We start from the raw sequence: 9,957 nt of genomic DNA, 5'->3' as shown, positions 1-9,957 counted from the left end.
AGGGAAAATGGAGAAACAATCATTTTGGTGTCATCCGTGGACCGATTTGCTTCTATCTAAGTTCCCGGTCCCGTTAGAGCCATCCGAAGGTCGGGATGTAGGCATTTCGGCCTTATCCAATAAAAGGTTTCCTCACAGTTCATGGATGAGATTCACATTGTTAGGCAGGGAGGTGGTGTCCGGGATTACCTCTTTATTCAAGAGAGATTCACTATCCCGACCCGACACTACCCTTCATTCTCCAGAGGAAGACAGTCTCGGACTGCTCCCTTTTCAACTTTATATAGGCGATATGCCAAGTCAACATTTTTCTCATCTCCTTATCCGAAAGAAGAGTCTTCTATTCAAGAAAGAACTCTATGAGTATTCTCACCCAACTTAAAGAGGTTGGTCCTCGGGAGGCATTCCTCCTTTTACGCATATATGAATATAGACCTGGAAACGCAGGTCGTCATCGGTCACAATTTCTTTCTTAGTTCTGCATGGACGGGGGACGACAGTCAACCCCAGAAATATCTGGTTCGCCAGAAAAACATGGACGGGGGACGAAGGTCAATCTCGGAAGATAATTCTGTTCCCCCGGAAATATCCCTAGCAAATATTCAATAATCAAATAGATCAACAGCTTGGATGGGGGAGAATTGCTAAGCATCCGGGCTCGTTATCACCCCCATGTCCTCAAGCAAGAGGGGTGTCCTTGTCCGAGGTCGGACATTTCCCATACGAGTTCCCTTCCCACTCCCCTGTCCAAATCCGAGGGGAGGGGTCCATCCCTCTCCCCTTAAATTAATCCAGATTTTTACCGACATTCCGAGATTATTCCTCCTCGCCAGATTTTTACCGAGGTTACTTCACCTTGCCAGATTTTTTACTGAGGTTGTTTCTCCTCGCCAGATTTATACCGAGGTCACTTCACCTTGCCAGATTTTTTACCGAGGTTGTTTCTCCTCGCCAGATTTTTACCGAGGTTATTTCTCCTCGCCATATTTTTTTACCGAGGTTGTTTCTCCTCGCCCCTTAAATTAATCCGGTGATGTTCTCGGAAGTTAATGTCATCAGAAATGTTAACGGGATTTTACATATCAAATATTTGACAACCAATCTTCCAACCTCTTACCCCCCCAAAGCACGCCGGGCTGAGGGGATCTGGCCGGAGTGATTTGTCCTGGGAACACAAAGCCTCTGAAAAGGAATCAACACCAAAAAACCAAATGCCGATGTTGCTAGGGCCTCTAGGATGCACCGGGGTCAGAAATTCTCCTGTGAATCCGTTCTTAAGGGTGGTCTCCACGTCACCCCCCTGTCCGAAACCAGGGGGGTAGCAAGTCCGAGGTCGGACATTCTCCCGTTAGTCCCCTATTAAGGGCGTCCTCCCGTTAGTCCTCTATTAAGGGCGGGCTCCTTTCCACCCCCTGTCCAAAACCAGGAGGGGGCCAAGTCCGAGATCGGACGTCCTCCCGTTAGTCCCCTATTAAGGGCGGACTCCTTTCCACCCCCTCTGTCCAAAACCAGGAGGGGGCCAAGTCCGAGATCAGACGGCGCCAATTGTTGATGACATTTTTGGTGCGGTGACGTGGCATCATCAGAGACGTCCTTTCAACCGCACCCTGACCTGCAAAACAGGAAAGACCCGCCGGGGGTTGGCCAGCGGAACCTCCTCCGACGATCAAGTCAGTCAAGTGTTTGTAAAGAGAAGAGAGAAAGAGAGGGAGAGAGGGCTCGGAGAATAATAGATTCCACCCAAATGATTTTTGTACTCCCTTTTATATCCCTACGTGTTATATGTCCATTTTGCCCCTGTCAAGCACAAGGCCCAATGGAAATGTCTGATTTCTTCTCTGACTTGATTTTACTGGTCTCATAAATATTGATGGCTTATTGCGACCAAGGTTACTGTCCGGGGACTAAACATTTCCGGGGTCTGAAATCCCATGAATGAGGCCAACCTGGCCCACTCCAAAGTGGGGACAAATATTTCCCTAACATGAAGAAAAAAAATTATTAAAAAATAAATAAATAAACTTTTTTTAAAAAAAATAAAAAAAAAATGGGGAGGGGTGGCTGGACTACCCCCAGCCTATGGGGGTGGCCGCCGGGGGTGGTGCCCAGGCACCCCCAATGGCCTGGGGGTGGCCTTTGGGCCACCCCTGGATCTACTATAGGGGTAGCTGGGCCACACCTTTGCCCTTCCCATTTTTTTGTTTTTTCTTTTTTTGAAAAAAAATAAGTTTTTTTTTTTAAATTTTTTTTAATTATTTATTAAGATGGGCACGTGTCGTCATCTTATTGGTTTGATGTGACATTTATGTCAAAAATTTTAATGGAATTTGACTCCAGAGATCGATTAGTAATTATTGCTTACCACAAGAACTTTCCATGAACTTTTTAAACCATAGGAAGTGATTTGTAATTATGATATACCATAGGGACCAATGATGCAATTATCCGTTTATTATTTTAAAAAGTTCATTCAACAAAATGAGTTACAGACCAAACAACAAACAAAGCAAAACTCAGGGTCGATGTTTTCCTTTACATATGAAAGAGAAAAGAAAAAAAATAGGTGAGAATACCGTTAGAATGAACTCTAAACCGAGTCTAGGTTTGAATGATTAGGTGTTAATATATAAAAGCACTCCCATCAGTTTCTCAATCATGTTTCATATATTTAGGGAACAAAACCACTTTTCATTTCCCTATAAAAAAAACACCCTACAGTAGATTCCCTAAATTTTTCATATATCAATTAAATACTCTTTCTTTATCTTATTTTATTATTTTTTTTTTCTCTTTCTTATTTTATTTCTTTTTTCTTTTTTTCTCTCTTCCTCTCTCTCGTCTTCTCCAGAAACTTCCTCAAATCCCTCTTCTCTCGCCTCCGCCTCCCTCACCCTCCACGACCTCCTCAATCCTCTCCCCAAATTCTATTAGTCCTCTCACCTCCAAGTAGAAGACACGATCCATTTTAGGAACAGAGGCTGGTCTTCCACAGTGGGTGGAGGTACGAGTTCTCTTGCTTTCGCTTTTTCGCCGCATGAAACGGCGTCATCCTCCGATGTTGGTTGGGGATTGGACGATTCTCGTTGGGGTGGGCGAAGGGGTTGGGTGGTGGAATCGTCGTTGTCCATTTGGAGAGGAGTGGAAGGTTAAGAGTTTAGGGTTTGAGTTCAAGATGGTTCGTTATCCGGTCGCTTTTCGCCGCATGAAACGACGTGATCCGCCGATGTTGGTTCGGGAATGGATGGTTCTTGTTGGGTGGTGGAATCGTCCCTGTCCATTTGGAGAGGAGTGGAAGGTTGAGAGTTTAGGGTTTGGGTTAGAGATGGTTTGTTCTCCGGAGATGCCGCGATTGGAGCAACTGGCCGTGCTACGGTGCTAGGAGAGAGGAGAGAGCCCTTTTTTTTTTTTTTTTATTATCATTATTAAAATAATGGGTTGGGAAGCAACAGTACTTTCCAATGGGTTGAGAACCAAAAAACCCAAATTTAGGATATCTGCTGAAGGTTAGTTTTTCGTGTTTTTTATGATATTTTTCCTAAACATGGGGAAGGAAACCATTTTAGGGAGTTTGATGGGAGTGTTCTAATGGGTTGTTAGCACACTTTCAAATTGGCAATTAAGGATGCAGTTATATGGTACGTGCGTTTGCACATGTTTTGCTCGCCACGTCTTCAGTTGGGATGCAGTGGGATTGTCTTTTGAAACTTGTCATGTGATGGTTTAAACATGACCGTTGATTTCAATCAAAAGGTTGTAGGACTTAGTACATTAGAGCACTAGTAGCAGTTAGCTTATATTGGATCTCTTCCTTTTAGAGAAAATTTCATGAAAAACATCAAAAAACCTCCCACAGCAGATGCCCTATATTTAGATGAGGATGTTGAAAATGAATAGTAATTCCCTATATATACATGTCTACTATTCATTTCCTATGTATTATTTTAATATAAAAAAAAATATTTAATTGATATAGGGAAGAGAGAAAAAGTAGGAAAGAGAGAAAAAAAATAAAATAAGGGTAAAAAATAATATTTAATTGATATTGGAAAAGATAAGGGAAGTGTTTTTTATAGGGTAGTAAAAAATAGTTTTATTTCCTAAATATAGAGAAAATGGTTTAGAATCTGTTGTTAGTACTTTTAGGGTCCGTTTGGATTTGTGATTTCAAAAAGTGTGATTTTAAAATGTGCGATTTAAAAAAATGATTTTTAAAAACGCAGTTAAGCGTTTGGTATAATCGCAGTTTGGCCTTTAAAATTGCAGGTTAATCTTTTAAAATACTGCGTTTTCAAAAAAGCACCACATTGCCTGCGATTTGAATAAGCACTTTTCTGCGTTTTCAAATCACAGTTTTTTCAAAACGCAATTTTCAAACGGTTCATTTTCTGCGATTTGGTTTAAAATCGCACTTTTTCACTACGGAATCGCAATCCCAAACACACCCTTTTTATCGCAAAATCAAACAAGGATGCCGGCTGAGCATCGTATTCAGGCCAAGTTTCATGGGTTTTTTAGCCCAAACTCAAACTGAATAAGGTTTGAAAAACCAAACCCAAAAGAAAAACAAGTTAACCGGGCATGGAATGGAGGTATTAAACCTTTGGACCCAGTTGTGAGGATGAATACTTTACCACAAATAAAAATATAGTCCTAGCTTAAATCTGGCCCACCGTTGTCGGATTCCAGCCATCATTGTCGGAATTTCGTTGCCAATTGTTTTTCGTAGTTGGTAATTTTTTCATAAGAGTCAAACGCTAAAAAATATTTTTAAGGAAAATCATTTTTTCTAAAAAATAATTTCTCTAAAAATATTTTACGACGAATAATATTTTACGTCAAAACAAACATAGCATTAGTCAGAAACAAAATAAGTGGTCCAAACAGGATGCCATAAGCAGTAAGCTTGTTTTTGGGTAGGATGGTAGAATTTGTCTTCGCCTCCAATGGCAACGAAGTTCTTGATTATTTTCATGGGGAAGGAAGGTTTCTACTGATCATTTCATTCAAGTTTATTCTCATCCAGTTTCTCTCTCTGTCTCTCGTGGGAGTCTTCTTCTGAATACAAAACTAGCAATCTGTTGATCGCTGGGAAGGGGGGCTTCTAAGCCTCCCTTCCCCGGTGAAATTTTTTTGCTTCCTCCATGGTGTGTACCATGGGGAAGGTAGTCTTTCTTACAGTCGTTTTAGGCTGTGGAGTTTTGTTCTCCGAGTCCTCTGGGCTCTGGAGTCTTGTGTTATTTGTGTTTGTTTTCTTTTCTGTTCTTCTCGTTCTCTGACAGGAGGTCCTTCCCGAGGCGTCTGGCGGGGTGTTCTTGTTTTCGTTTTGTCTCGCCGGTGGAGCGTATTTGTGCCTAAACTGTTTCAACTTTTGATGCTAGATCTACGTTTTTCCATTGGCTTTCTAGAGACATGCGCCGCTCAGATGGGTTCACCAGTGTCTTCTTGCTCCGCAGCTGTTTGTTTCCGGCTGTCGGGATCATCGGTGACCGGCGCGTGATTGTCACGCACCAGTGAAGTTTTCTCTTCGACCGGCGCGTGGAGGTCTCGTTCCGACATTTTTTTGCCGTGCAAAGGCGGCGGTTGGGCACTGGGAGGCCGATCTGATGGCTGGCGGTTTCGGGGGAGGTGCGTGTTGTACACGCGCCGGTCTCCGGCGTAGACAGTGCTTCCCCTCTGATGTTTTGGATTGTATTTTCTGCTAGTTGTGTTTGTGTATTCTCTTGTTTCTAGGTACAATTGCTTATGTGTGGCTCAAGTTTTATTAGAATTTTCTTTGTTAGGGGGCTGATTGTAATTTTAGTGAAATTTGAGATTCTACATATGTAATTGTTTTTTAAGTCAGATCCTTCTGACTTAAGAGTGTGTGGGGGGTATGTCCCTCATTGCTCACGATGTAGCCTTTGGGCTTCTAGAAGTTAAATAGCACATGCTATTTGTTCAAAAAAAAAAAAAAAGTGCCTACGGTGAAAGCTTGCTTGTTGTAGCCCTGTTGTTGTAGACTAGGCTTGGTAAGCCTAAGCTATTTTAGTAGGCTTGAGAAGAGTAGGCTCGCATCTTCGCCGCTAGTCGCTTCCTTTCCTCTGCTGAAAATATAGGGATGTAAATTTGATTCCAATTCTTGGTTATTGACCAAAATTGGGAATCAGAATTGGGGTCCCCGATTATTGGATTTCAATAACTTGATCCGGATCCGGGTACCCCGGTTAATCGAGGGTTATCCGATCATCTCGGATAAAACCACATATCCGGACCGGGTATTATTTTTTTAAAAAAAATATTTATTTTTTGCGCCTACCAAAGAAACTTGATCTGTGGAACAAACAAAGAATTAAAGAACAAAAAACAATCTTCCGAGCATTTACCAAACACTCTGCTTGGTTGCTGAAAAATGTGGGGAAGTGACAAGTAATAAGTCATTTACCAAACTTTCTAGGCAGCCAAACAAGTGTAAAGCTATATATGCAGTACAAAAGCCAAAGCCTCAGATTAAATTAATTTCACAGAGACTAATCTCTCGTAGTATATTTAAACCCATCACGAAGAGATTTCAGCACACTTTCAAGTTGTGAGGATGAATATATATATATATACACACGCGCGCGCGTATGTACAGGTCATAGAAAATCTATCATCTCGGCCAGGACAGTTTCCTACTGGTCTAAACTTAGTTAATGTGGTTTTTGACTACTGAATACTTTAATGCAGTATTCGACTATTGAATATAGTTCACATTTTTTGTCTGATTCTCTCTCCGTATAAGATTGTTGGAGAAATGATATTTAAATGTAATAGTAAAAGTAAATAACTAAAACTAGAATCACAATTGATCGATGCAGCTAAGTGCTTTAAAAAAGTGAGTAGTTAAAAAAACAAATGATTGTTTAACTAAATATTTGTAGAACGGATGTGAATGCTAGCATTTTGGAGGGAATATTCTTCTAGAGACGTGTGGGCTTACGTAGTCCTTTGGTATTCAATTCCCACATATGCCTATATAAGTGGATGTTCCTTCACCATTGATTCTCAACTCTCAAGCGAATTGAAGCGGCAAGTTATAAGCAAAGCGCACTAGTAATTAATGGCTAGGCAATTACAAACCCCATTAGCATTGTTCTACCTTTTGCTCATTATCCTGATCAATGGCTCACAAGCGGGTGTAATCACAGTGTACTGGGGTCAGAATGGAAATGAGGGCACCTTGGCTGATACTTGCGCCAGTGGCTATTATGGTATTGTGAACATAGCTTTCCTATCCACATTTGGCATTAATGGTCAGGACCCCATGATCAACCTAGCCGGCCATTGTGACGCAACCGCTAATGGGTGCACTGGTTTAAGCTCCGACATTGAAGCTTGCCAAAAAAAATGGGGTATCAAAGTGATGCTTTCTATTGGAGGCGGTACTGAGACCTACACCCTTTCCTCGGCTGCTGATGCCAGGCAAGCATTCCTTTCATTATTATAATCTTATTGATATTATATTTCATGTTAAAAAGTATTGATTAAATTTACCTTTTTCTTATTAGCTTAAGCTTTTAGTACAAATAGTTCATTTAACATTTCAAATATGAAACTGCAAAATTCCTGTTCATGTCTTCAATGGTTTGTGAGCGAGAGTAGTGCATGAAAGCTAAGGGAATAGCGTTCATTGATACTGTGCAGGAAGCTTGCAAACTACTTATGGAACAATTTTCTTGGGGGCGTATCTTACTCCCGTCCATTAGGTGCTGCGATCCTAGATGGCATTGACTTTGCCATTGATACAGGCACAAACCAGCACTGGGACGAGCTCGCAAAGGCCTTAGCAGAGTTTAGGCCACAGAAGAATGTCTTCTTGACAGCGGCTCCACAATGTCCTTTTACAGACGAAAATCGTCTAGCAGCTGCACTAAACACTGGCCTGTTTGACTACGTTTGGATCCAATTTTATAACAACGCTCAGTGTGAGTATCTGGGCAGTGCGGACAAACTTAAGAGTGATTGGAATCTATGGGCCACTAGGATTTCAGCTGGTAAAATATTTTTGGGGTTACCTGCGGCCCCAGATGCAGCTTACAGTGGTGGCTACATCCCGCCCTCTGTGCTTATTAGTGAGGTGTTACCTTATATTAAGATTTCTCCAAAATACGGGGGTGTTATGCTTTGGGATAGGTATCATGACATATTGAACAACTATAGCGCAATTATTAAGCCCTATGTTTGAACTCCTTGACATTAACAACTACCTGCATTAGTTTCTCTGTTAGTTATCTTCTTCTTCTTTTGGATGAATAAGCAGTACTGTCTACTCTGCCTTACGTTACCAATTACTACCGTGGAAGAGAAGAGAAGTGCTCTGTATTTGAAGTTGACTGTTCCATCGTGTATTGTAGTCCTGTACACGAGTTATCTTTTATCATTTCCTTTGTAATCCTTTTAAGTTTATCGTTATCTTCAATAAGCAGGTAGTGAGTTATATAAGTTGATGTATTAATTCCAGTTCTTTGGATTAATCAATGAAAATTATCAGCTCATTAATCAATAATCAATGGTGAGACTCCATTGACGTGTGTGATCTGTTCTTTATCCGTTAACTCTGTATTTTCCCAAGAATATACTGTTCACGTGTGTGCCGTGCTTTTAAATTCCCCAATTTTTTTTTTCCTTCTCTTTATAGATACATGAATAGAAAATTACATCAAATTAGGATTGGGCGGCCCAAAATTAAACATTAAGAATGCAAGTACATGAAGACAATGCATCAAATTAAGACGCGAGCCTAATGATTCTTAGCACGGATGCCAAGAACCCATGCCACCAGTAAATGTGGTTAAAGGTATATAAAAAGTTAAAATGACCCAAACACCAATTACGTAACAAATACATGGGACACATAAAAGGTATATAAAACAAAAAGCCCCGAAGAAACTAGCGAAAGCATGTAAAATAAAGGAACAACACATTGGCATCTAGCGGAGCGGCGGTCGTTCGCCGGCACGTGAACTCCATGCGCCTGCAAAGTTGGCCAAAATCTCCACTGGAGGCCGACAGCAGCTGTAGAAGGCGAAGGTAACCGTCACGCGCGACTCTACGCTGTCTACGTGTCGGCGTATGTTGGACTTCAGGTGATTTTAAAGGCCAAACTGTGATTTTGTCAAACGCCTAACTGCGTTTTTAAAAATCATTTTTTTAAATCGCACATTTTAAAATCGTTATTTTAAAATCTCACTTTTTGAAATCGCAAATCCAAATGGGATTTTCCCTTTCATTCTTTTTGAATTCTCCAGATCTTCTCGCAATACTCCTCGTTCCTGGTGCGGTCCTCACGACTGAGCATATTCACCAATTCATCATGGATGGCCCTGGAGTATTCACTCTTCACAACGGTTTCACTGAATGTGCGATCTTCGGCTTTAGACACACAAGGGTGTGTGACCTCCGGCCTCACGCCAACCTGTTCCTGTCCAGCCCGCAGGAATTGTGTAACACCTCAATTTCGCCCTGACTGCTCACGAGAGCTCAACCATTCAAGCTGTACTTGAACTTTGCGCGGGTGAACCCTTCAAAATTTTCAGACAATTCATCTTTGTAGCCAGATGACTACCCTTCACAGTGTTCCTTCGGGGTTGTCCGTTCTTCTTGTCTTCATGCATGTGTGTACTATGAGCAAATCTAATAAAATCTTCTTGGCAACATGAATTTCAAATCAATCTTCAATAATCTCTTTGGACTACCACCGAAATGGACGTCTCATAAATCATAAAATTATGTCCACACAACATTGTGTCGAGTATTTGCATCGTGCTACCCCGGACAGTAATTCTGATAGCACTTTTAACATATCCATCGCTCTCAATAGTCATAAATCCATCGCCGGACCGTCAACTTCCTCCGGTAGATGGATTTCCGCTGGCCGGCATTTCTGAAGTCCGGGACCACTGGGGGCACTGTGTCCCTTTCTGTTTCTTCAAAGAAGAG

The 9,957-nt window shown here is 41.5% G+C and overlaps 1 protein-coding gene across 1 annotated transcript; it reads left to right on the top strand.

Annotated features, from left to right (window-relative positions):
- Positions 1 to 7,033: 7,033 nt before the first annotated feature.
- LOC133862376 (acidic endochitinase-like) lies at positions 7,034 to 8,448 on the top strand. Its single transcript, XM_062298162.1, has 2 exons — positions 7,034 to 7,440; positions 7,663 to 8,448. The coding sequence occupies exons 1-2, from the start codon at positions 7,079 to 7,081 to the stop codon at positions 8,201 to 8,203; spliced, it is 903 nt and encodes a 300-aa protein (XP_062154146.1). The 5' UTR covers positions 7,034 to 7,078; the 3' UTR covers positions 8,204 to 8,448.
- The last annotated feature ends 1,509 nt before the right edge of the window (positions 8,449 to 9,957 follow it).

This window comes from Alnus glutinosa, chromosome 3, assembly GCF_958979055.1.
Source record: "Alnus glutinosa chromosome 3, dhAlnGlut1.1, whole genome shotgun sequence".
Taxonomy (NCBI): domain Eukaryota; kingdom Viridiplantae; phylum Streptophyta; class Magnoliopsida; order Fagales; family Betulaceae; genus Alnus; species Alnus glutinosa.
Note: the sequence above shows the minus strand (reverse complement) of the source record. Positions and strands in the feature narration are given on the sequence as shown.